The 27968-nt window shown below is 42.4% G+C and overlaps 2 protein-coding genes across 2 annotated transcripts in view; both read left to right on the plus strand.

Moving 5' to 3' along the window:
- Positions 1-27968, plus strand: part of LOC113450704 (uncharacterized) — a 503870-nt gene that overhangs the window by 16544 nt on the left and 459358 nt on the right. The gene's annotated exons all lie outside the window — the stretch shown is intronic.
- On the plus strand, positions 1833-24971 carry LOC148126673 (uncharacterized). Its single transcript, XM_087928064.1, has 8 exons — positions 1833-1871; positions 9469-9584; positions 10796-10848; positions 10939-11543; positions 14922-15048; positions 15782-15864; positions 17466-17592; positions 20498-24971. Exons 4-8 carry the CDS (start codon positions 11142-11144, stop codon positions 21679-21681), a joined length of 1923 nt encoding a protein of 640 aa, XP_087784190.1. The 5' UTR covers positions 1833-1871; positions 9469-9584; positions 10796-10848; positions 10939-11141; the 3' UTR covers positions 21682-24971.

Here is a 27968-nt window from a genome sequence, read left to right on the forward strand (position 1 = left end):
TGAGCACATGTGACAGATGTGACAGGGTCTGGAGATGCCGTGGAGAATGTTCTTCTGCCCGCAACATCCTCCAGCATGACCGTTTTGGCAGTGGGTCAGTAATGGTGTGGGGTGGCATTTCTTTAGAGGGCCGCACAGCCCTCCATGTGCTCTTCAGAGGTAGCCTGACTGCCATTAGATACCGAGATGAGCTCCTCAGACCCCTTGTGAGAACATATGCTGGTGTGGCTGGCCCTGGGTTCCTCCTAATGCATGACAATGCTAGACCTCATGTGGCTGGAGTGTGTCAGCAGTTCCTGCAAGACGAAGGCATTGATGCTATGGACTGGCCCGCCCGTTCCCCAGACCTGAATCCAATTGAGCACATCTGGGACATCACATCTCACTCCATCCACCAACACTATGTTGCACCACAGACTGTCCAGGAGTTGGGGGATGCTTTAGTCCAGGTGTGGGAGGAGATCCCTCAGGAGACCATCCGCCACCCCATCAGGAACATGCCCAGGCATTGTAGGGAGGTAATACAAGCACGTGGAGGCCACACACACTACTGAGCCTCATTTTGACTTGTTTTAAGGACATTACATCAAAGTTGGATCAGCCTGCAGTGTATTTTTCCACTTTAATTTTGAGTGTAACTCCAAATCCAGACCTCCATGGGTTGCTAAATTTGATTTCCATTGATAATTTTTGTGTGATTTTGTTGTCAGCCCATTCAACTATGTAATGAACAAAGTATTTAATAAGAATATTTCATTCATTCAGATCTAGTGTTGAAAGGCTGGAAAATGCCTTTCTTCTGAGGATTCGGTTTTCCTGCTGGGAGGGCTCCGGTGCAAGGACACAGACAACTGCTTGGAAGCGGGTTTATTTTTCAGGAAGGCAAGAGATAGCAAGAAGTCTGCGTTCCTGGGGCTAGCCATCTTTGTATAATAAACCCCTGATTTTTATACCTTTTGTGTGTGAGTGCTTGTGTTTGTATTTCTTAATGTTTTAAATCCTGTCAGGGCTTGTCTTCCTAATGTTTTCTTATATTTGTTTGGTGGCAATCTCCTGTCTGCTATGGAATTTATTTCGTGTCTTTTGTCTATTTGTTTTGCTGATTTGGCATGACCTTTTGTTTGTAAGGGATTTCTTTTTGTTGTTTCCCTAGCTTTCTTAATTACTTGGCTTTTGTCTAGCGGGCTTCTTTCAATACCTTTTATTAAATCTCTTTTCCTATGCAAGTTTGTTTTATGGCTGGCTTGATGTTCCCTTTGGGCTTTTCCTGCTTGGGTGTCACCACTGTCCTCATGAAGTTCCCTTTCCACACTAGGATGTCTTATTTTTGTGTTCCCTTTATTTTTTGAGCAGTGCATATTAGATGACATAGAGAAACAACACAGTCTAGTTTTTAAAAGGACATTTAAAATTTCCAGTCTCTTCCCTGTTGGAAGAGAAAAGTTTGTTTTCTTCCAGTAAAGGAAAAAAAATGGGAACAACGGTGACAACCACAAAGAGACACCACAACTTTTTGTATCCCTGGCTTCTAAGCAGCAGATATATAAAAAAAATAAAATATAAAAAGACTATAAGGAGACGCCGTTAACATGGTGCGACCTCTCCCTGTTTGCTCCTGGCAGCCTCTAGCTTCTGAAATGAGTAGCGCATGCGCCGGGAGCTCTGCTCTGCTCTCTCTCTCTCTCTCTCTCGTTGCAACCGGGAATCTTTCTTGTAGGTAGGAGGTAGAGAGATTTAAAAAAACAAAACAAAAACCTGCCTAGAACGTCTCGCCTCTCTGGGAAGGAAGGCTCGTTCGCCTTTCTTCCCAGCATCTTGGAGTCGAGGCGGGCGTGGGAGTTTTTCCCAGGATCGGAGGCGCTGGGCAGACTGTGAGTGGCAGCCGCTCCTTTCACGCGGGAAAGCATCGTGGAAAGCAAACCTCCCCACCACCCAATGCATTTTCTGGGAAAACGGAGAAGAAGGAACGGTGGGGAGGAAAAAGGCTCCCTTCTGCTCTCCAGCAGAATATAAGGAATAGTTGGGTGGGGGGGATGCGTGGGAAAGGTGCGTGGGGTCGCCCTGGAGGATGCCTCCCTTGCACATCCCCGGACGAGGCTCAGCGCCTTCCGCGATCCTAACCCTTGCTAGCTGCTCCCCCTGCCCGGAGCTCCCGGCTCCCCACGTAGTCCGTTTCCTGATCTCGGATGCTGCTGCTGGTGCAATAAAAATTGCACCCAGGTTTAGCCTCCCACCTCAAGGGAACAGATCTGGGGAGAGGGGGGGAAGGTTTAGAATGCAGAATAACAGGGTTGGAAGGGGTCTTAGGGGTCATCTAGTCCACCCCCCTGAGCCAACATCAAGTATCCCCTCCCCTATTTAAGAGTTTCAGACTGGAATTAGATTGGAACCCAGTGAGGCTCATCAAAAGATACAGATTAACAGAGTTGGAAGGGACCTTGTAGGTCATCTAATCCAACCCACTTTCCCACAGCCCAAGCAGGAAACCCTACACCAGGGGTCTTCAAACTCGACAGGTTTAAGACTTGTGGACTTCAACTCCCAGAATTCCTTCTCCAGTCATGTTAGCTCAGGGATTCTGGGAGTTGAAGTCCACAAGTCTTAAAGCTGTCGAGTTTGAAGACCCCTTGCCCTACACCAGGGGTCTCCAAACTTGGCAACTTTTGGACTTCAACTCCCAGAATTCTCCAGCCAGCATAGCTGGAAAGTTGCCAAGTTTGGAGAGCTCTGCCCTACACCATCTCTGACAGATGGAAGTCCAATCTCTTCTTTTTAAAAAAAGTTTTTATTGCTTTTTAAAAACAAACATAAACAAACAAAACATAAAAACATCAAGCCATCTTCCATATGTATACATACAGTGTACCGGTTGGTTTACAAATTGTTTTGTGCTTCCATTTCGTAGTCTTCAATTACAATTACATTGTATATAATCTCATATTTTCAATCAAATATGAAATACATTAATATCATTATTAATCAATCATTTGACTATACTTTTATTCATTCATGTTTTCCAAAATGATCATATTTTACTTAATTTGTTATATGACAATTCATATTATCATCCCAGATCTATCCTAGAATCATTTTGTAGATATAATAAGAAAAGAATACATGTTTATATATTTATTATTTTCTAAGAGTCTACATATTTCATTACTATATTTTATTGTCTAACCATTGGTAGAATAGATCCCAAATTTTATAAAATTGTTTATCATCTTTTTCTCTAATTTCAAATGTCAATCTACTCATTTCAGCACATTCTAAGATTTTCTTAATGATTTCTTCCTGTGATGGTATTTTCTCATTTTTCCAATTTTTGGCAAATACAATCCTAGCCGCTGTTAATACATTTACAATCAGATATTTCAAGTCTTTACTATATATTTCAGGTAAAATTCCCAATAAAAATATATCTGGTTTCAAGTCTATATGTTTTTTTGTCATTTTTTCCAACTACATGTGGATTTTAGTCCAGTATTTTTTAGCATCCGCACAAGTCCACCACATATGGTAATATGAGCCAGGTGTCTGATGACATTTCCAACATTTTTCGGATTTATTCTTGAACATTCTTGCTATTCTTGTCGGGGGGAAATGCCACCTGTAAAACATCTTATACAAATTTTCTTTATATGTTGTTGACATTGTCATTTTATAATTTTGAGACCACAATTTTTGCCATTTCTCTAAATCAATCCCATATCCAAAATTCTTCCCCCAAGCAATCATAGTTTCTTTAACTTGTTCTTCTTCTAATTTAATTTCTAATAAATATCCATACAATTTTTTAATAACCTTTTCATCAGTACCTGTCAAAATCTTATCTAAATCAGTCAATTTATCATAGAAACCTTCCATTTTAGAATCTTTATCATACCTTGAATGTATTTGCGTATATGAAAACCAATTCATCTTTATACCTTGTTCCTCTAGTTTTCGTATAGATTTAAGTTCACCCTTTTCATTCAATATTTCACCATATCTAACTTTTTGTTCCTTTTTGTATATTATAGGATAAGAAAATGCTTCAATAGTCGATAGCCAGACTGGAATTTTCAAGTAACATTGTCTTTTAATCTTCTCCCAGTTTAGCCAAAGAGACTCCCGTATATAATGTCTTCTAAAGTACCCCTGTGTTTTAGTTCCTTTATACCATAAAAATGCATGCCATCCCAAGAACAATCATGTCCTTCTAATGTCAACAATCTAGTATTTCTTAGTGTTATCCATTCCTTAACCCACATCAGATTTGTAGCTTGATAATACAACTCCCAATTAGGCAAACCAAATCCTCCTCTAATTCTAGCATCTTGCAAAAGTTTTAACTTTATTCTCGCTTTCTTACCTTGCCATATATATTTCAACACAATTTTATTTAAATCTTCAAAGTAATCTTTTCCAAGCCTAATTGGAATTGTTTGAAACAAATGTAAAATTCTGGGTAATATATTCATCTTGATTGTTAAAATTCTCCCTATTAGTGACAGTTGTAAATTTTCCCATTTCGCCAGATCTAGCGCTATCTGCTGTGTAAGTTTGATATAATTATTCTCTTTTAGTGTACTACATCTTGCTGTCAAATATATCCTCAAGTACTTGATCTTATTCGTGACCTGAATTTTCAATAGGTCTTCCAGTTCTTCCTTTTGTCTTAATAGCATATTCTTTGTCAAGATCTTTGTCTTATCTTTATTTATTTTCAAACCAGCCACCTTTCCATATGTCTCTATCTTTTCTATCAATTTTGGTGCTGTTTCTAGAGGGTCTTCTAAGATGAAAACCAGATCATCTGCAAATGCTTGCAGCTTAAATTCTTCCTTTTTGATTTTCATTCCTTTTATATTCTTTTCATCTCTAATATTTCTGTTTAGCACTTCCAAAGTGAACACAAACAACAAAGGTGATAGTGGGCACCTTTGTCTTGTTCCTTTTCTTATATTGATAGAGTCTGTCAGTTCTCCCTCTATCATTACCTTTGCCGTTTGCTTATAGTATATAGCTTCTATTGCTTGAATAAATTTTCTAGCAAAGCCCATCTGTTCCAACAGTAATAACATGAATCACCAATTCACATTATCAAATGCCTTCTGTGCATCTAGAAATATCAGAGCCATTTTTTTTCAGGATGTGCCTCGTAGTATTCCAAGGTGTCCAAGATTACTCTCATATTATCTTTAGTTTGTCTCTTTGGCAGAAATCCATTTTGATCAGGATGAATAAAATTATTTAGATATTTTTTAAGTCTTTCTGCCAATATTGAAGCAAAGATTTTATAATCTGCATTTAGAAGAGAAATAGGTCTATAGTTCTTAATTTGTAATGGATCGGCTTCCTCTTTTGGAATAAGTGTAATATAGGCTTGTGACCATGATTTAGGTATCTTCTTCTTTAACATAACTTCATTCCTAACTTCAAGCAATGGAAGATTCAATGATTCTTGTAATGTTTTGTAAAATTCTGCCGGAATTCCATCTGGGCCTGGTGCCTTTCCATTATTTTGCTTCTTGAGTGCTTCAGTTAACTCCATCATCTATTGCTTTCTAACATTGTTTCAATCTCTTTAGGTATCTGAGGTAAATTAGCATTCTGTAAGTACTGTTTAACTCTTTCCTCATCAATATTCTCTTGCATATATAGTTTCCCATAGAAATCTCGAATGATTTCCTTCTTCTCTTTACCACCATAGCAAATTTGGCCTTGGTCATCTGTTAATTGCAATATTTTCCTTGATTCTTTCTCCTTTCTCAATTTGTATGCTAATCATCTACCTGGTTTGTTTGCGTCTTCAAAGTAGTTCCATTTAACACCTCTAATTTTCTGTGCTAATTCTTCTTTTTCTATTTGACCCATTTTATGTAATATATATATATATATATATATCCATTTTTAGCTTGATGACCTTTTTCTGTGACATTTTCTGTAGCTCTTTTTCAAGTCTTTTATACTCATCCTCTAAGGCCTTAGAAGCTAAGCTTTTCATAGTATTTCTTTTCCGTGTATAGTCTATTATCAAGCCTCTAGCATATGCCTTCATTGTATCCCATACATTCTGAATTGATGTATCTTCTTTTTTGTTTTCTCTAAAGAAAAAAGCCAATTCTTTCTCCATCCACTGTGTGAAGTCTTTTTCCTTTAAAATAGTATTATTTAACGTCCATCTAGATCTTCTTTTTTGTCCTTTCCATTTAATTGTCATTTGATTGTGATCTGCCCAAATACTTGTTTCAATATTTATTTCTTGAATATTAGGTATTAATTCTGTTGACATCCATATCATATCTATTCTGGACCATGATAAGTGTCTATTTGAATAGAAGGTGTATTGTTTAGTTTTAGCATTTCTTTCTCTCTATGTATCTATTAAGTTTATTTCATCTACCATTTTAAAAAAAGATTTAGGGAGAGTCTTTCTGTTTTGCTTTATTGTTTTCTGTGCTGTATAGTCCAATTTATTGTCTACAATTCCATTAAAATCTCCCATCATAACTATATTAGCATAGTCCAGTTCAATTATTTTCATATGTAATTTTTTGTAGAATTCTTCTTGTTTGTCATTCGGGGCATAGATTGCAATCAGGAATGTTTTCGTATTATTGTCCGTTATTTCCACCATTAGTATTCTTCTGTATAAATCAATTTTGCTGGGATGGTCTCTTTAATATATAAAACCACTCCTCTTTTCTTACATTGTGTCAAGGAAATAAATATTTTCCCTAGTTTTGGCTGTATCAACAATTGTTCATATTGTTTTTTAATATGTACTTCTTGTAGACAAATTATATCAAATTTTAATTTCTCTAATTTATGAAAGGTTTTCCTTCTTTTAACGGCTGAGTTAAGTCCATTTATATTAATTGTAATCATTTTTTTCTCTTCCATGGTTATATTTTGTAGTTAGGTTTAGCAGCTCTCGTAGATCTTGGTTCACATTGTTCTTTGGCTTCCACCTTTCCACCTACTGCACCTTCTTCTTTTTCAATCGCCATTTGACAGTCCTCTTGGAATTCAGTTAGTGAGATTTCTTTTTCTGCCTCTTCCTCTTTCCCTCCAAAAAATTCTGTATAAAATAATTCCGCTTTCTCAACTGAGTCAATTCTATGTCTCTGTTCTTGCCATGTGAACATTAAACCTCTGGAATCAGCCATCTATAATTCACTTCTTTTTTAAGTAGCATTTTAGTCAGGAATCGGTATTTTCTTCTCATCTCTCTCACTCTTCTGGATATTTGTTTCAAGGCCACAATCTCCTTGTCTTTATATTTCAATGTTTTCTCTTTTGTCACTTGCAATATTTGCGTTTTAATGGCTTTCTTTGTAAATCTAATGTGAACTTCCCTTGGTAAGCTATTTCTCATCACATATCTTGTGAAAATTCGATAAACCTCATCTATTCCATCCATCATCTTCTCTTGAGTTATTTCCAAAGCTTCAGCCAGTATTTCTATCATTATCTCAGGTAAGTTTTGTCCTTTACCTTCCTGTATGTTTTGGAATCTAAGATAGAATTCTGATCTATCCATCTCCCATCTCAACATACCACTTTTATCTTGTTCAACCACTGTTAATCTATTATCAATATCTCCAATCTTCTTGTCTCTTTGTTTATTTTCTGCAATTTTTTGGAATCTCTCATCATACTTCAACATCATTTGTTGGATGTTCTCCACTTTTTCATCCGTTTTCCCTGTTCTATGTTCTCTGTTCTTTGTTCAATGTTCTCTATTCTCTTTTCAATATTCTCTGATCTTGCTTGAATATTTTGAATTCCTTGCATAATCATCTGCAGGGTCACTTTTTCTTGTTCTTTTTCTTGCTTTAACATTGTCTGTATTGAATGTTGTCCTCCAGATGGTGGAGAGGAAGGAGTAGAAGTTGAAGAACCAGGAGTTTCCTACTCATTTTAAGCAATTCAAAATCTTCAGGTTCTTCTAAACCTTAATCCAATTGTGAAATAACCAATTGTAGTTCAAAATAAAAATAGTAGAAAAAAGAAGCCAAATAGTAATGATAAAAAAAGAAGAAGAAAAAAGGGAGGACAAAATTTCTTCAGGTTCTTGTATACCTTAATCCAATCAATAGTTAGATGAAGAAAAAGGCTTGAAAAAAAAAAGGAAAAATTCTTCAGGTTCTTCAACACCTTAATCCAATTGAGAGGTCTCAAATAGAAAAGAGTGCATAAAAACAAACCAGAAAGATTGATGAAAAAACAAAAATACCAGGAAAGGAGAAAAAAAGGCTATTCCCTTAAAAAAAGGAAACATTAATACTAAAGCTTTCCCTTTAAAATAAGAAGTAAGCGTAGAGATTGGACTTCCAAAGAAAAAAAAGAAGAACAAAGACAAGCCCCAACAAAGCCAAAGATCCAAATAGCTATTGCAAAAAAAAAAAAAGATAAAATGAAATAAAATAAAATAAAGCTGGTGAGGAGGGATAACACAACTTAGAAAAAGTAAAAAGAGCACACTGCACTTTGTTTAATTATCCATAACTCTCTTCTCCAAAAACTTAGCACCTTTTTTCCCCCTAGGTTTCAACACCAGACTCCAGCTGTTAATAGAAACCAGAAGAGCACCTGCAATAATACTCTCCTGTGCTCTTCCCTCTATCTTTTCAAATAGCAATGTCCTTGGAAAAAAAAGTCTCAGTTCTTTCTTTCTCAGCTTTGTCTGGTCACAGGAGAAATAGAATATTTCCAAGCCTCTAGTTGGCAGTGTTACAAAGTTTCTTTGCTTTCACTTTCCCCCTCCTTTTCCAAGCAAAATATAATAAGGATTAATTAAAAGAAGAAGAAAAATATATTTTTTTAAAAAGAAATAACTAAAAGGGAGTCTCTAGCCTAAAATGTTACAAAATCAAAAAGGAGAAAAAAAAATAGATGGAAAAGAGAAAACCAGTCCAGTTTCAAAATGTATAGAAAATCCAGCAATGAGAAAAAAACATTACTTTGACATTCCTGTTTAAAATCGCCGCTTAATCACTTCTGTCAAAACTTTTACAGATTCTTTCTTTTCCTTAGGGTGTCCTTTCAGATCTTAGAATAAAAAAAAGTTCTCACCAAACCGGCACACTCTCTCTTTCTGTTCTCTTTCTGTTCTCTTTCGTTTCGGAGCTGTCCCAATTTCAGCAGCTTTAATGGCTGCCTCTTTGCCACTGGCAAGAAGAGTTTCTCCTGGATCTACCAGGGACTTTGCGATATCCCTGAGATCGACAGGATGGCTCTTTACTTTCACCGTCTCTTCGGGACAGTTTAGATCCGATAGGACCGTCCAGAAGCAAAGATATTGGCAGCGATCTCAGACCTCCAAGATCACATGCCGTATCATCACAACGCCAGCTCCGCCCTCCCCAGCAGTCCAATCTCTTCTTGAAAGCCTCCAGTGATGAAGCTCCCACAACTTCCGAGGGCAACTTCTGTTCCATGGGTTGATTGTTCTCACAGAAAATTTCTCCTTATTTCCAGGTTAAATCTCTCCTTGTTCAGTTTCCATCCATTATTCCTCGTCTGGCCTATAGGCGCTTTGGAAAATAGCTCAAAAGAGTTCCAAGTTTAAGTGCCATGAAAACAGATTGAAACAGGTAAGGATTTTTAGCCCTGTTTTTCTTATTAAAAAGGCAACCAACAAGGATATGATATCCCTGTTGAAGCATTTGATTAGATGCCCTTTAGAAGAAAGAAAAAGATTTGTTCCGGATTGCCCCACAATGCAAAATAAGTAGTTGAATTTTACAAAAAGTGTCATGGTGATGAGGATAATGGCGAAACTATAAAACGCTCTTAGGCTTTGAATAACAGTTGGAAGAGACCTTGTAGGTCATCTAGTCCAACCCCTGCTCAAGCAGGAGACCCTACACCATTTCCGATAAGTGGCTGCCCAGTCTCTTCTTGAAAGCCTCCAGTGATGAGACACCCACAACTTCCGAAGGCAAAGCTGTTCCATTGGTTGATTGTTTCTCACTGTAAGAAAATTTCTCCTTATTTCTAGGTTGAATCTTTCCTTGATCAGTTTCCATCCATTGTTCCTTGTCTGGCCTTTTTTTCTGACCAAGGCTTCCTGAGACCATAATTAAGCACACACTTAGTCCAAATAACTCTTGTTTTATTTCAACGCTGGGAATTATGTTCATACCCAGCCCCGCAATGAGTCCCAAACAGTCCCTCGAGATAAGCACCCACCTTTCTCTCCTTTGAATTTCTGCCAACAACTAAAGTGTCAAATTAACTGTAAACAGCCAAACGGAGTACAAAGTCCACACAGAGCTTCAAGGTTTAATCTGACCAGAACAAACGACTTTGCTTCCTGCAAAGGTTTCTCTACCTTTGCCTGTCCTTTATACCTTAGGGGAGGGGCAATCACCTCCAAGCCTTACTCCCAAGTCATCCTTTTTGTCCCAACTGCTCTTGTCTTATAGCAGCTCTGTGCACACACGCACTGGGAACAGGCTCCCCTTGCTCCTCTGCCTCGCTGCTGCCAGACTCCGGAGGCTCCAGAGTCAGCATACAACTCCCAGATGGTCCTAGCCCCATCTCTGCATAGGACACAGGACCCTTGTCTGAGTCTTCCCCAGACTCCCGGACTGGTCCCCATTCTTTCCCACTGTCCAGTTCCACTGCCGTCTGCATAGGCTGCCGGTGAACCACAACAGCCTTCAAGTGCTTTGGAAAATAAGTTCTTTGTGGCAGCCCCTCAAATGCTACTGCTATCATGTCATTCCTAGTCCTTTCTTTTCTCTAGACTAGCTACGTCCAATTCCTGAAACCTTTCTTCATACGTTTTTGTCTCCCACAGCAGGAGAGGACTTGGCAACTGTAAAAAGGCCCACAGACTTTGGCTCTGCAAAGGTATTTATTATACAATCAAATGGGCCAAAACCCTCTGGATGGAACCATCCTTTTCTGTGGCTCTGAGGATTTTTCACTTGTTTTTCTTAGATCATCTTCCTTCACGTATCAGATCTTTGCTTTTGGAGATAAACGACTCACTGTCCTTTTGAGATCCAGCTGCAGCCTCTTTGTGTAGTTTAGCCTCTAAATTAGCCTCTAAATAAATAAATACATACATACATACATACATACATACACACACACATATATTTCCGCCCTGTTGGAAACTACGCCGGAGTTAGAAAGATAAAATGGCCACCGAAAGACCAGCAGGACTGGGAGCCGCTGCCTTTGAGGAGGGGACCAGCAGCGTGTCGTGGAAAAGCACCAGGCAGAAGATCCTGCCTGAGGAAGCCATCACCTCTGACGTTCATCGCTTGTTCTTCCGGAATTTCTGCTATCAAAAGGCTAAAGGGCCCAGAGAAGTTTGCAGCCAGCTCCACCAGCTTTGCCACCGATGGCTGAAGCCGGAAAGGAGCACCAAAGCTCAGATAGTGGACATGGTGGTGTTGGAGGAGTTCCTGGCCGTCTTGCCCCCAGAAATGGAGAGCTGGGTGAGAGAATGCAGAGCAAAGACTTGTTCCCAGGCGGTGGCCCTGGCCGAAGGCTTCCTCCTCAGTCAAACAACCGACGAGGGGCTAATACAGAAGCAGGTGAGAGGTTTCATCTTGGCATGGAGCAGGGAGGTGTCAAACTCTGGTCTGTGTGGTGATTAGATCTGGCCCGCAGGGCCGCCCTGGAAACAATGAAGGCCCGGCCTGCGGTGTCTCTGCCAGTAAAAACGGAGCTCGGGAGGGCTGCATGTGGCCCTTCCGAGCTCCGTTTTCGACTGTGACGGCCTCCTGCAACCCTCTGCCAGCAAAAACGGAGTTCAAGTGTCAGGATTCTGGCAGTTACCCCGATTAAATCATGAGTCTCAAGCCAAACTTCTAAAACTTCAAAAGGATTTATTGGGAGTTAACATGTCCGGGCGCCGCCTGGATGTAGCCAACTCTGAGACACATCATTCATTGTCACCCTTGACTCTGGTTTTCCCCTCCCCTGGGTGTATCATAATTCATATTCTCCAATGGGACACATCCATAGCCAAGAGTCATCAATCATGTTCTCTAATTAGAATTTTGCATGGCAGAAACTTCAGTCATCTAGTTACTATCTTTGAAAAATTATTTATGGAATGCACTTTTGGTTTCCAAGCTGCCACACTGCTTCCCCCTCCCTTTCTGTTGGCAACTGTAAAAAGACCCTAGAAATATTTTATGAGTTGACATTAGGACAGCCGCGTGCTCTGTTTTTGCTGGGAGAGCCCTCAGGCAACTATAGCGACCCCTGACATGAATGATGTTGAGCTGGCCACACCCCCTGGCCACACACACACACACACACACACACAGAGTTTAAACACAATCTTGATGTGGCCCTCAATGAAATTGTGTTTGACACCCCTGGCATTGAGTAAGAACAAGACATATAGCAATAGCAATAGCACTTAGACTTATATACCGCTTTATAGTGCTTTACCGCCCTCTCTTAGCAGTTTACAGAGTCAGCCTATTGCCCCCAACAATCTGGCTCCTCATTTTACCGACCTCGGAAGGATGGAAGGCCGAGTCAATCTTGAGCCTGGTAGGATTTGAACTGCCAAATTACAGGTGACTGGCTGCAGAAGTAGCTTGCAGTACTGCACTCTAACCACTGTGCCAGAGAGGCTCCTCTAAGATCCTTGTTTTAGGAAATGCTTCGCCGTTTTATGACTTCAAGCAAATGGTTGAGTTTTCCCTCCCTATCTCAGGACTTAGGAAGGGAAAAAACAACAGATGCACAGTTATAGAACAGGCCCAGCAGGAGTAGTTGGGAGAAAGATATTGGCGTCCTGGTACATCACAAACTAAGCAGGAGCCAGCAATTGAATTTCGTGAATTTTGTTGTATGTATACTGTGTCTGTGCGTAGAATGACAATAAAGAATTCAATGCGCTACAGCTGCCCAAAAGCAAATGCAGCCTTAGACTGCATCAATGAAGGTACAGGCTGAAAACACCAGAAATGATTGTTCTGCTTTACACTATAGCAGTCGGAGCACATCTGGAATATTTGCACTGGGTCCAGCTTTGATTGACACCATGCAAGAAGAATGCTGAGAAACTGGAAATGGGCAGAGAACAACAAAGTTTGAGGAGTTTGTTAGATCTGGGAGGATGGTTCAGAAACGGAGGCAAGACTCAGATAACAACAACAGCTCTTTATTAGTGACTTCAGATCTGAGTGAAGAATCCCAGCTGCAGCAGCCCCTTATATAGGGCTAGCTGCGGCTAGGCAGCCAATGAAAGCGATTTGAGTTTGCTGCTCTTGGCAGGGCCAATCGTGGCAGCCCGTTTACTAGCCAATCGGATCAGTCTGCTGTGACCAATCATGATCTGCTATTCGCGGGCCAATAAGAGTTGCAGGCTTTCGAGCCTGCTAGTCCAGAACAGAGTTGAAGTTTAAATCTTAGAAAGAATACTGGTAGCTAAAGAACAAGGCACGTTTCATCTAAAGAAGGGAAGGAGGTGGAGAATCATGGCAGCCGTCTTCCAAAACTTAGGGGCTGTTGAAGGGAAGAGGGTATAGATCAGTGGTGGCTAACCTTTTGGGGCTCCTGTGCCAAAAATTGCACACGCACCAGCGCGCACGCGCACTGGCATGCCAGCACCCAGAATGCAATGTGTGTGCCCCCGTGCCCCAAGCGCATCGCGCGTAATCTCCCCACCACCACCCCCTTACCTGCACCGCGCCTCACAGCTAATTTTTCGGCCTCCCAGAGGCTTGGAAAAAGCCTCTGCAAGGCTTTCCAGGAAGAATAATAGGCCCGTTTTGTCACTTCCGGTATTACAGGAAGTGAGGAAACGAGCCTAGTATTCGACCTGAACAGCCTTGCAGAGTCTTTTCCCAAGCCTCTGGGAGGCTGAAAAAGGCCTCAAACCAGCCAAAAAAAAAAAAAAAAAATCAGCTGTGAGGCACGCAGTGAAGTAAGTTTGCCTGCGGCTCGTGGGCCAGCACAAATGGCTCTGCACGCCACCTGTGGCACGCGGGCCATAGGTTTGCCATCACAGGTATAGATTGACTCTGTGGGACAAAGAATACTTTATATTTATCTTTACAATGGGAGATACAAAGTCAAAATAAAGGAAGAATTTCCTCCCTTTGAGAGTTTTTAAGCAATGGGCAGCCTGTCCTCTGGAGTGGTGCGTGGTTCTATACCGGAGGTTTTCAAGTTAAGATCTGGGCAGCCATTTCAATCAATCAATCAATCAGAACAGAGCTGGAAGGGACCTTGGAAGTCTTCTAGTCTGACCCCCTGCTCAAGCAGGAGACCCGATTCTATTTCAGAGAGGTGGCTGTTCAGTCTCTTCTTAAAAACTTCCAGTGATAGAGCACCCACAACGTCTCTAGGCAAGCTGTTCCACTGGTTAATTGTTCTCACTCTTAGGAAATGTTTCTTTAATTCCAGGTTGCTTCTTGCCTTGATGACTTTCCATCCGTTGTTTCTTGTCTTGGCCTCTGGTGCTTTGGAAAATAAGTTGACCACTTTGTGGCAGCCTCTCAAATACTGGAATACTGCTATCAGGTCACCCTTAGTCCTTTTCTCTACATTAGCCATACCTAATTCCTGCTATTCCTGTTCTTCATATTGATCTGCATTGGTTGAGGATAGACCTCCAAGATGCTTCCCAATGCTAAGAATCCATGATTATTCTTCAGCAGAGGTCTCCAAACTTGGCAACTTTAAGACTTGTGGACTTCCACTCCCAGAATTCCTCCTCCAGTCATGTTAGCTCAGGAGTTCTGGGAATTGAAGGTCCACAAGTCTTAAAGTTGACAAGTTTGGGGGTCCCTGTTCTGCAACCCAAGCCCAATTCCATCCCAAGGATAGATAGAAGAGGCTTCAAAATTAGGGGTGGAAGAAAAGAATTCCATCCACCTTGTGTGTCCTCATCCCAGCTCTTCCATTCCCCCCCCCGCCCCCCGCCCCAAATCTGGCTGGTGTTTCAGGTACCAGAAGCGTTGACGGAGATGGTCTCAACACAACCCAAAGAAAGGGAAGATGTGTCCACTTCTTCTCAGGAGCATCTCTTTGGAAATGTCTCTGAAGAGGATCCACTTCAGGTCACCTCTCAATGTAAGTGAAGATATCTTATCCAGTAGAAGCAACGGAGCCACGGCTCCTTTCAATCAGGAACTCTTTTTTTTTTTTACAATCAAATATTTTGTCAGCAGGCAAGAGTGATGCTTCATCTAGATATATATAAAGGCGAAATGCATCATCACAAAATCTCCAGAACCATAAAGCCTACAAACTTGAAATTTGGCATGTATGTTCCTCTTGGCTTTTAGGTTCTCACCAAGAAAGGATTTTTCGAAATGACCATCAGAGCATTAGGATTTCCTATAGTATTATTATTAACACTCTCTGATGCTAAGGAGTTTTATTCCCCTCCCCAACCTGAAAAGAAATCTCTTCCAAATGCAAAACACAAGCAGAGGAGAGGAGTTTCGGTTTCAGTTTTAGTTTCATAGCACCAAGCAGCTTTAGCACAGAACAGTTGATCTAAGCCATGCCCAGGTTCCTTGCGGTCACCTTCTTGCTCACACAGCAAATACTGCTTCAGTTTCCAAACAGCCCTCAACTCCCTCACACACTGACAGGAAGCTAGCCAGAGGAATACCAATGGATGCTGGTAGGCAGAGGCAGAATTTCTCCCCCACCTTATTTTTCTCCCCAAAAACTAAGCCCGACTACATAGTTTCGTAGCGTAGCACAGATATCGAGCTAGTAGAATGATAAAGCTCTCCAGAAGACATTCACATGGCTTTAAAACATTCCATTTCTAGCACCTTTTTCTTGCTCATAGGGAATGGAAAGGCGTCGGTGGTAATCCCTGAAACATCTCCTTTATGTGATGAAGCCGACACAGAATTTGGGACTCCACCTCAGGTAGGGGAAGATCCTTCACAGCAGGAAAGATTTGGGGTTGGGAAAGTCCCAAGTCCCTGCCATGGAAATTACAACAGTTGTTCTTTAGCAAGGAAAGGTAACGCAAATCAAAATGTATTTTACTTGACCAGTAGTTATGTTTACTGAAATGGAGGCAGCTGCATTTAGAGTATCAATGTCAACGTTTGAGAGGTGGATTAAAAAAAAAAATCAGTAATATAACAGAACAACGGAATAAGAGTTGGAAGGAACCTTGAAGGTCTTCTAGTCCAACCCCCTGTTCAAGCAAGAAACCAATACCATTTCGGACAAATGGTTGCCCAATCTCTTCTTAAAAACTCCCAGTGTTGGAGCACCCAGAACTTCTGGAAGGAAGTTGTTTCACTGATTAATCGTTCTCACAGTCAGGAAATTTCTCCTTAGTTCTAGGTTGGTCCTGTCCCTATCTTTAAAAAAATGTGCCAGGGTTCCAGCAAACACACCCAACGGGATCAAAACTCCAAGCATAGATTTATTAGGCATGTCATGTTGGCACATCTGGGGAAAACCCGACTCTGAAGGACCCGAGGTTTTCCTCACCCAAATCAAACCCCAAAGTTCTTCCCCTCAGGTCCCACATCCTCACATGGTCTAACCAGGTCACAGCCGCCATCTTGGCTGCCTTTGGTCCACGCCGCTCTGATGCCTGTCAGAGCATCCTCAGCTCCCACAGGAAAGAATGTATGGGGCGTGGCACAAAGGCAACACAGTCAGATTATCAATAAGAGTCCCTTTATTATCTACAACTTTGCCTCCAATGTCCTGGTTACCTTCTGGGCTGGAGAAAAACTCTCCCAGGAACAGCCTTTGGCTGCAGGGAGTCAAGTCCAAAATGTGGTCAACAAAAACTGTAACTATAAGTCCAATCAAGGCAAGAGGAGGTAATTAGTCCGGCAGGGCAAGAGAAGGGATTCCAGATGTGAAGGCATGGCAAAATTCAACACGGTTGGAAAGACCAGGAACACAGATAACTAAAGTCAACACAAGATAAACTCCCATTTGTTCCCAGAAGACGCCACCTTCAGCCTGCATTTCTTTTAAACTTTTCCCAGATGTGGCTAATGAAGGGAATCAGGGCCTTTTCCTCCCCATAAGCCACACAACCGACGTTGCTCTCTTCTCCATTCCTCCCTGCATGCCCTAGGATGAAGAGGGGGGTGGGCCTGGGTCTCTGAACTCCCTCTCCCCTGCTCTTCCCAGCTGGACTTTGCCCTTTCCCAGTTTCCTCCACAACCAACGGAGCCACATTTCTGTTCCCTGTCAGCTGTTTGTCTTCCTCCTCAGATTCAGACTCCAATGGGATGACAGAATGTTGTTTTGGCTACACATCCCCAGCTATCTCTATCTCTCCCCTCACGTTCCCACACTCCAACTGGCCCGGCTGTGGCAGCCCTGAAGATGTTCCCAAAATGGCTTCAGTCCAAAATGGCTTCAGGGCTGACAAAATGCCTATTTCCTCCATGGCCAAGTTTGCATTTTTAGGATGTGTCAAACGAAGAAGAGAACTGTCAAGAAATCCTTCCTGGGACTTCTCTTAAAGCAACCTTTTCTCCCTCTTTCAGGGCTCAGTGTCCTTTGAGGAGGTGGCTGTGTATTTTGTGGAAGAGGAGTGGGAGATTCTGGATTCCCAACAAAAAGCTTTGCACAGAGAAGTCATGCTGGAAAATTCTCAAAACGTAACTGCTCTGGGTAAGGGCCCTTCTTTGCTCTGTGTTGGGTTCATTGGTGGAAAACCTTTGTAGTCCGAAGTATTCGGAGGACATCTTCTAGAGAGAAGAAGGCATTCTGCTTATCGGTTTATTTTCCTTCTTTATGTGACGTTTATCACCTCAATCTACTAGGACAGAGTTCCCCAAACTTTCCGGATTGGCGGCCTGGAGGGGAGAAAGAGAGGGTGGTTTTGTGGGAGGGGCAGGCGTGTAAATGCATGTGCGCATGAACATTGCTCACATGAATGGGGTTGCGAGTGCCTGCAACAATGCGAAGTGAGTGGGGCTGCAAGCGCCCACAACCACGCTCGTGTGAGTGGGGTTGCAAGTATCTGCAACAATGCCTGCACAAGTGGGGCTGTAAGCACCCGCAACAATGCGAGCTCGAGTAGAGCTGCAAGCACCTGGGACGACACCTGTGCAAATGGGGTCCACAATAATGCTTGCACGAATAGGGTCGTGAGCGCCTGTGACAATGCTCGTGCCAGGGGCCAAGCACCTGCGCAAGTGGGGGTGCGAGCACTGTGATGCTCCTGGTGATGCTCGCGCAAGTGGGGTTATAGGATCAAGGTTCATGTTGTGCTGGCTAGACTCAGTAGACTTCTGAATTCTGGCCTGTCTTCTCTTCAGTCCTCTTTAACATCTACATGAAGCCACTGGGAGAAGCCATCAGCTGTTTCAGGTGAAGTAGCATCACCATGCAGATGACATGACCCGAAGCAGGAAACCAATACAAGTCTTGACATAGTTGGCCATGCTCCTATCAATCAAGTCACATCGTAGCTCACCCATGACTATGACCAGGGTGAGTTATGGACTAGAACAGTGATGGCGAACTTTTGGGGCATCGAGTGCCCAAACTGGAATGTGCGTACAGGTGTGCCAGTGCACCAGAAACCTGAAAACTAGCTGCCCAATGCATATGTGCATGCTAGAAACCCGAAACCCAGCTGGCTGGCATTCATGTGCATGCAGGCCAGCTGGTCTTCGGGTTTCCAGCGCACGCATGCGTCTTAGGCAGCTAGTGTTCGTGCACGCCAGAGCACTGGAAATCTGAATACCAGCTGGCCAGTGCGCATGCGTGCGCTAGCCATCTGGTCTTCGGGTTTCCGGCATGTGGATGCGCATGCCAGCCAACTGGTCTTTGGGTTTCTGGTGCTCCGGCATGCACGAAACTAGCTACCTGGAAAAACAGCTGGCGATGACATGTATGCCCACAGAGAGGGCACTGTGTGCCACCTCTGGCATGCATGCCATAGGTTCGCCATCATGGGACTAGAACCTGGGACACTATGAGTTCCAATCTTTGCTTAGTCCACAAAACCAGCATCTTCTGCCAAACTTAGAATAACGTCTCCCCACTGTTTTTCTAGCTACCTGCTCTGTCTGTTTTTATGGTTCTTTTGACCCGTACATGTAACTAGCAGGTGATTCTAAGGCAGGGGTGGGCAAACTTTTTGGCTCGGGGCCTCATTGACTTTTAAAATTTGACAGACGGGCCGTCAAAATGCCTGTCATTACAAGTCAAAATAAAATGAATGCAATCATTCAATCATTCACATCAAACCTTAATTCTGTACCAATCTTCGGCGGGCTGGATTAAAAAGACCAATGGGCCGGATGTGGCCCCCAGGCCGTAGTTTGCCCATCCCTGTTCTAAGGACTTTAAACATTTCTTCTGGTTTTTTTTTTTTTTTGTAACTGCCTGCTTGCCTAAGCTGTGCATTCACCATCCTCTTTTAATGACCCCATAATCCCTTGTGGGGTGGTATCTGGGCAACTGAATGGAGTTGAGTGTTTACTGGCCGGATGCCCTCCTGTCACCAATGCAGAGTTTTATTTAGCAGATACGTTCTCATTGTGCCCAGAGAGAGAAATATCTGCCTCTACCTAGGATCAAACTCACAGCCTTCTGATTGTGAGGAGAGAGCTTTATCTCCTGTCTTAGCTATGCATTATGAAGAAAAAATGTTGACCCTCACCATCACACATACTATTTTATGGTTTCAGAATAATTCCTTCTTCCGTGTGTATCATTGGTATTATCAGTGGTACTCTATCGGTTCAGCCCGGTTCGACTGAACCGGTAGCAAAAAATGCTATTGGTTCAGCCGAACAGATATTTCTGATTATCAGTTGGGTGACCATCAGCTGTGCCATGTGATTTTGATGAGCTAGAAAGCAGGAAAACGTCTGATTTCTTGTTTTCTATCTAATCTAAATCACGTGGCATAGCTGATTCCCCATCCCTTGCTTCAAAATGCTTCTTTTTCCAGCGCTTCCCTGAGGCCCAGTAGGCCAAAAACGTGCTGCAAGTGAAAAAAAGAAAGAGAAAGAAAGAGGAGGGGATGGGAGAAAGAAAGAGAGGGAGGGGAGAAAGAAAGAGAAAGAAAAAGAGAAAGAAAGAGGGAGGGAGGGAGGGAGGGAAAAAGGAGAGGAAGGAAGCTCCATAAACCTTGCCACTAGATCAAGGGTCTTCAAACTTGACAAGTTTAAGACTTAGGGACTTCAACTCCCAGAATTCCTGAGCTAACATGACCGGAGGAGGAATTCTGGGAGTTGAAGCCCACAAATCTTAAAAGCTGGCACATTTGAAGACCCCTGCGCTAGACGCAGCTTCAGAGGATGCTTTGAGACAGCACAGCAATCCAGGGCTGGAAGGTGCCTGGAGGTCATCTAGTCCAATCCCCTGCTCCAGAAAGTGAGTTTCTGTCTTTTGACCTCCCAATCGCATGACCAAATAGCCATGTCCACCAAGCTGTGCCCACAGAACCGGTAGCAAAAAATTTTTGAATCCCACCACTGTATAGCTTATTTTTTGTGGTAAACTTTATTCTATTTCTGCTCAAAATATTTTCTTTTCTCTTTTCCTTTGCTTTCTAAAGCGGCCTGCGAACAGGAGACAGAAAATTATAAGGAGGAGAGCGCAGCACGGTTGCGAACAGCCCAAGATGAAGCGGATGAAGAGATGTTTGAAAATCAAGAGGAAATGAACAGTAGTGAAACAACCTGTAACATAAACGGAAGGCAGGATTCCTACCCATCAGGAAGCATGGAAGCGCACATCACCCCATGCGAAGAGTGTGGAGAAGGCATCGGTGAGAGCAGTGACCTCATGAAGCACGAAGGAATCCACAGCGGGCAGAAACCGTACATCTGCGGGGACTGTGGAAAGAGCTTCTGGAAGAGAGCTCAGTTCAGGATCCATGAACGAATCCACACCGGGGAGAGGCCATTTAAGTGTGCCGAGTGTGGAAAGGGCTTTACGGTGAGAGGCCGCCTTATCAATCATGAAAGAATCCACACGGGGGAGAAGCCCTTCAGGTGCATGGACTGCGGCAAAAGCTTCAGTCACACCAGTGCCCTTTCTCGTCACGAAAGGACGCACACAGGGGAGAAGCCCTTCAAGTGCACGGACTGTGGAAAGGGTTTCTGTCACGGGGGCAAACTTCGGATCCACGAAAGGATCCACACAGGGGAGAAACCGTTTAAATGTACGGAGTGTGGGAAGGGCTTCAGTATGACGGGACACCTTGCGAATCACGAACGGATCCACACAGGGGAGAAGCCCTTTAAATGCACGGACTGCGGCAAGAACTTCAATCAGAACAGCAGCCTTATGACCCACAAAAGAATCCACACGGGGGAGAAGCCGTATCATTGCCTGGAGTGTGGAAAGAGCTTTAGTCACAACAGTGCCCTTACTCGTCACGAAAGGACCCACACCGGCGAGAAACCTTTCCAGTGCCTGGACTGTGGAAAAAGTTTCAGTCAGAACAGCAGCCTAATGACCCACAAAAGAATCCACACGGGGGAGAAGCCATATCGTTGTCTGGAGTGTGGAAAGAACTTTAGTCACAACAGTGCCCTTACTCGTCACGAAAGGACCCACACTGGGGAGAAACCTTTCGAGTGCCCGGACTGTGGAAAAAGCTTCAGTCAGAACAGCAGCTTAATGACCCACAAAAGAATTCACACGGGGGAGAAGCCTTATCAGTGTCCAGAGTGTGGAAAGAGCTTCTGTCAGAGTGGCCAATATATGATGCACAAAAGGATCCACACGGGATAGAAGCCAAATTCATGGTGTGCGCATACAAGTTGATTCCAGTAGTAAATGTATGAAACAAAAAGACAACCCGAGAGAAGCCGTCTGGATGCTTGGAGTGGAGAAAGAGGAATTTTGTATCAAATGAAAAGTCAAGGGAGAAATATTTGAATATGTGATATGTAGAGTGATGTTAGAGCACATGAGATAATCAGTGTAATTATAAATACATTGATGTGAGAGAAGGGTTATAAAAGGACTCCTGATAGTGCTTGACTTATATGATGACGTGGGCATGGCATGATGGTAACATAGGTAGTTGGCAGTTCAAACCGCCCCTTTACTGCTCCAAATGTCCCCAGACGCTCCCAATGTGATGACCCGAGGTGTGACATAAAAATAACCAAGTCACAAAAATAGAAGAAAGTCCTTTTAATGCCTTCAACTTGGCTCCAACGTCCAATTATCCTCGGCAGGATATCAAACTCTTAAAGGAAACAGTTTACAGAGGGAGTAAATGCAGCCCACACCCGAAGTAAAGTTAATTCAAAATAAAAAACCCAACATACCACACTGAAAGAATTACTGCGGCAGGCAAGGGTGATTAATTGCAGACTTCTACCAGATAACGCAGTAACCACAGTTGGGAGGAAGCCAAAACACAGATAAGCTCTGACAAGAATGCGCGCTTTGCTTCCAGCAACTTTGCCATGCACAGTTTGTCCTTTTAACCAGTCCTCCCAGCTGCAGCCCATGAAGGGGATCAGAGCCCCTTCCGCCCCCGTAGACCATGCTACTCACGTTTCTCCCTTATTCGCTCTTCCCTGCGTGCCCTAGGATGAAGAGGGGATGGCCTGTGTCTTCCTTTGAATGCCCATCTGGCCTGTGCCCTTCCCTAGTTTCCTCCACAACCACCGGAGCCACACTCCCACTCCCTGTCAGCTGTTCCACCTCTCCCTCGGAATCAGACTCCACTAGGGGCATGACGCCATGTTTCTGGCAAGTCCCAGAGCAGACTGATGACACACCCACCGACATACTTCAAGCAGCCTCTGGTTGCAAATAGCCATGCCCAATGCTGTGAGCACCACGGCTGCAAAGCAAGAAATCCAGCAGGGCAAGTTGAGGGGCCGAGCAATCAAAGGAGCAAGGCAAGTATCCAGAAATCCAGGAAGAACGTAAGGAATTCGGGAAAGTTCAAACGTCAGCACTCAACACTCCATGAATTCAGTGTTTGTTCCCGACAAATGCCCCTCCCCACAGCGTCTCCTTAAGTCCCAGTCCCCAGGTGTGCCTTGTGAAGAAGAGGGGCAGGGCGTTCTCCCCCCGAGTAGCTGGGTTAGTCTGCGCTGCTCTTACCTACCCTCCACTCTCCATGCTTGAGGATCAGGAGGGGCGGTCTTTGTTTATTGCCTGAGCTCTGTCTCTCATGTTCATTGCTTAGCCTCTCTTGGTCATCCTGCCCCTATTCCTCCCTGCCTCCATGTTGTCCTAATCCTGAAAGGCCCTGGCCTGAAATGGGCCTGCTCCTCCCCATTCTCTGAAACCAACAAAACCGCCCCCTCGATCTCTGTCGGCTCCAGTTCCAGCTCATCTTCCCCCACAGATCCAGGCTCCAACGGGGGCATGACAGCTTACAACTATTTAGAGATTGTTCAGTTATGACAGCATTGAAAGAAATGACTTCTCCTCGCACTTATGACCATTGCAGCCTCCCCACGGTCATGTGATCAAAATTTGGGCACTTGGCAACTGGTGTGTATTTACAACGGTTGCAGCGCCCATTTCTTGCACCCAGGTAGCTGCTAATTCTATAGCCCTCTGACCAATTTCCAGGTGGAATTCTTGCCCCTAAACTGTACACTAGTGGGAGGTATATTTAATAATTGCCCTAGTGCTAACTCTATTATTTTATCCTAATTTAAATCTTATCTTTTGGCCATAACGATTTTCTATTCTATTCTCTGTAGGGGTGTGCTCCTTTTTAACTTAATTCAATCTGTCAATTCAAATTTGTTTTCTATTTTGCTCCTGTCCAAATCTTGATTCCCCCTCCCGCTTTTTTTAACTTGTTTGTAATTGCCCAAATTCTTGATTCTTTTCTTTTGAATCTTGACTCCAACTGCGTGAAATGGCTTGGATAACTTTTCTCTCATACAGTTCTGAGGGAAGTAAATAACTCTCTTTTCTTCTCAGCTGCTGTCTGCTTTCCTTTTCGCTCTTCTTGCTAGGGAAGCTTGTCTTTTAATTTCCCTCTTTATTGATTCCTGGGCTTTGGATCGGTTGGTTTATTCATCCTGCTCTTTGTAAGACCTGTGGCAACATAAATGCAAACTTTACATCTGGACACCAATTTATGGAGTATATTAAAATCATATAGTAGAAATCAGAAGCTGGAGAAATGTCCTTTCATCCAGGATATTTTCCAATGGAAATCATAAAAGATTGAATTATAAGCATCAGGTGTACAGATGAAAGTTGAAGAATTCAAGAATGGATGTAATTACAGCTGGAGGGTTATCAGAATACACCTAATTTAGTAAAAAGAATACAGACAAACTGGACACACTTGAATTACTGAAGGAAAGAGAACCCGCTATGAGAAATGGTGAAAAAATATTGTGGGATGCAGGAAGAAAATCCAGAATTTCAAACAAAAGATCCTAATTGTTTTTAATTTTTTTTAAATAACCAGGAAAAATGGAGATGAAAATTTCAGAGACAAAGTAAGTTAAAGAACGATTTGAAACAGTTTTTCAACCATCAAGCAAGAAAGGGCAAGAAAAATGCCTAAGTCGTGTCGATAAATAGAAGGAAATTAGTAAAAGGAAAAATGCTTTTAAAGAGGGTCACAAATTACAAGATATTTTGCCAAAAAAAATAGAAAATGGTATGCTGTAATTGGTTGTCAATGATTTCTTAATTCCTATTTTAAAAAATACTTCATTGTATTATAAATACAAGTAGTACATTATATTATTTGGGTACAGTGGTATTTACTGTATACATTATTGACGAGATTATTAACACTAATATTTTGGATAAATTACCCTTTAAAGGTAAAGAAGTTTATTTCAGTATTAACTATGATTTCTGAGATAACAGTGTTGATAAGCCCAAAGTTGTGTAAATTTTACATCCAAAGCTAAATATGGCATTAATAAACTACTGGAAAATACATCCAACACTTTGTTAAAGGTTTTTGTCTTTATATTGTTACTAAGATATTGATTGAATTATTATTTATTGTTTGTGCATATTAAAGAAAAAAAGAGACAAAACAAGCAATGGCAAAAATAAACAGTTTAAAAATAGAAGTTATTTGGTTTCTAAATTCTTGGTTTTTTTTATACTTCTACCAAAGAATAAAGTCAGTCCTGTACTCTGAAAGGCCTTGGAATTGTTCAAAAGTTAAGTGAGAAGGATGTTTGCCTGATGGGGTGAGAATCAGGCCCTAAGGCCTGGAGGGATCCGGTGGAAGTGGGGGAAAGGCCTGTTGGGACCCAAGGGGTGGGAAGTGAAGCATGGGACATCTCAGGCCTTGGGAGGCCCATGGCAGGCAGGCCTAGACTGAGCCAGCACAATACCACACCACCCAACCCCAAATCCCATATCTGCCCCCGAATAATACTATGGTTGATGGTATTGAAAGCCAGATTGGTCAAGGAGAGCAAGTATGAATTCACTACCCCATCTCACTCTCACCAGAGATCATGTTGGAAGAAAGAATCCGGTCTGGGTCCATGCTGGGAGAAAGACGCTGGAAATAAAAATGGAGGCTGATTGGAAAGAAGGACTCTGTTTGATGAGCAGAACCAACAGCAGCATGTAGTTCTGGGGCAGCTGACAACTGGTTTGATGAGTTGCATGGATTTTTATAGGGTTCTGAGATGTTGCTAGGGTTGTGCCATGTAGTGAGCTTGGTCTCTTTTGCTATTGTAATGGTGGTGGGTTACTCCTATTATTGTTGTGGTTTGCCAGCAGCCTGTGTGGGAGACAGCAGAATCGGACAGTGGGGAAGAACAGGGACCACTCCGGGAGTCTGGGGAGGACTTGGACAAGGGTCCTGCATCCGATGCAGAGATGGGGCCAGGATCATCTGGGAGTTATGTGCTGACTCCGGAGCCTCCAGAATCTGGCAGCAGCAAGGCAGAGGAATAAGGGGAGCCTGTTCCCACTGCGCATATGTGCAGAGCTGCCAAAAGGCAAGAGCAGTTAAGACAAAAGGGGTGACTCGGGAGTAAGGCTTGGAGGCGATTGCCCCTCCCCTAAGGTATAAAGGAAGTACAAAGGTAGAGAAACCTTTGCAGGAAGCAAAGTCATTCACTCTGTTCAGATTAAAACTTGAAGCTCTGTGTGGATTTTGTACTCCGTTTTGTTTTTTTATAGTTCATTTGGCACTTTAGTTGGTGGCAGCAATTCAAAGGAGAGAAAGGTGGATGCTTATCTCGAGGGACTGTTTGGGACACATTGCAGGGCTGGGAATGAACATAATTCTCAGTGTTGAAATAAAACAAGAGTTATTTGGACTAAGTGTGTGCTTAGCCTGATTTTGGGTAAAAGTTGCTCTTTTTTAATAAAAAATTCAATATTTACATAAATATTTATAATATTTACATATAAACCATGCCCAGCTAGTCACATGACCACCAAACCATACCCAGTCAGCAAGCCACACCCACCCCGTCACATGACCACCAAGCCATGCCCACAAATTAGGCCCCGTCCACAGAACCGGTTGTTAAGAAATTTGAAACCCAAATTTCTAAAATAGAACTCTGAGGAAAAGTTTCTTTTGAAGTTTATTGGTTTGGAGTTTGCTAGTGGGAACTCTGACAACGGAAAGGGATCCCATCATTTTGGACACTAAATTTCTCCAATTATATCTCTGTGTTTCAAGCTACAACAAGAGTTCAGGAGTTCTCAGAGGAGACACGGTACTTCTCCCTATTATTATGAACACCATGGTCATTTGCCTGTTATTTTCCTCACTCTGTCTTTCTCCAGGGACTCCAAGGATTGCCATTGACATAAACATCAGCTACAGCAGCAACATTAATACTATTTTGCATCAGAAATGCTGGGTAAATAAATGTCCCCACTGCAACAAAGGACTTGGGATAAGGCTAACAAGAGGCCGGGGCTATGCTGGCCAATGCATTCTCATCCCTTTTAGATGCAATGCTTCATCTGGGCTCTCTCTGTATTTGGAAAACCGTTTGAAGCGTGAAGTCTTACAGTAGAGCATTTGTCTTGTTCTTGTTCTCACTCTTCTTCTAGCTTTCAAATTAAAAAGCTTTCACAATGCTAAAAGCCTAACCGGACAGGCCAAAAATGATCCTCCTGCTTCTACTGCTGCTGTTGTTGCCCAGTAAAATCTCTGGGATATTTCCAGCCAAATGCTCCTTAACGTTGGCAAGAGATGAAGTAGAGATATCGAATCACTACAGGCCAGGAGAGTTTCTCATTGGTGGGCTGATCTCAGCCACCAAAGCTTGGTTTCTACAACACAGTTTCAACACAACTCCAACAGTTAAATTTTTCTTGTAAGTCACCCTGTATGACTGTAACCTAGCTGCTTGTATCCTTACGATTTTTATTGGCTGTTTCCTAGTATGATTTGATTGATTATTTGTATCCTATCATTATCATTAAGTGTTGCACCTTATGATTCTTGACTAATGTATCTTTTTTATGTACACTGAGATCATATACATCAAACACAAATTTCTTGTGTGGCTAATCACACTTGGACAATAAAGAATTCTATCTATCTATCTATCTATCTATCTATCTATCTATCTATCTATCTATCATCTATCATCCGTCTATCTATCTATCTAATCTATCTATCTATTATCTATCTATTATCTATCTAATCTATCTTCTATCTATCTATCTATCTATCTATCTATCTATCTATCTATCTATCTATCTATCATCTATTTATCTAATATCTATTATCTGTATCTATTGTCTATCTATTATCTATCTATCTATTACCTATCTATCCATCCATCCATCCATCCATCTATCATATATCAGCCAAATGGAATCAGCCAAGTGGAATTGGCCACAGATTTATATCTATCTATCTATCTATCTATCTATCTATCTATCTATCTATCTATCTATCTATCTATCTATCTATCTATCTATCTATCTGTGGCCAATTCCACTTGGCTGATTTCTAAAGCTGTAGCCTTCCCACACTGACTTCTTTTGAATTGTTAAAGTAAGGTGCCAAAATAGAAGTCTGGAATCTCTCTCTCGCATTTAAACATTTGTTCTCAGGTAATCTGTCTGACTTC

This window comes from Pseudonaja textilis, chromosome 2, assembly GCF_049901715.1.
Source record: "Pseudonaja textilis isolate UNSWEBS1 chromosome 2, rPseTex1.2, whole genome shotgun sequence".
In the NCBI taxonomy this organism is placed as follows: domain Eukaryota; kingdom Metazoa; phylum Chordata; class Lepidosauria; order Squamata; family Elapidae; genus Pseudonaja; species Pseudonaja textilis.

Coding starts and splice junctions, on each gene's coding strand:
- LOC148126673 (XM_087928064.1), top strand. CDS start 11,142: ATGGCCACCGAAAGACCAGCAGGACTGGGAGCCGCTGCCTTTGAGGAG. Junction 15,049..15,781: donor ACTTCAGGTCACCTCTCAAT/GTAAGTGAAGAT, acceptor TCTTGCTCATAG/GGAATGGAAAGGCGTCGGTG. Junction 15,865..17,465: donor AATTTGGGACTCCACCTCAG/GTAGGGGAAGAT, acceptor TCCCTCTTTCAG/GGCTCAGTGTCCTTTGAGGA.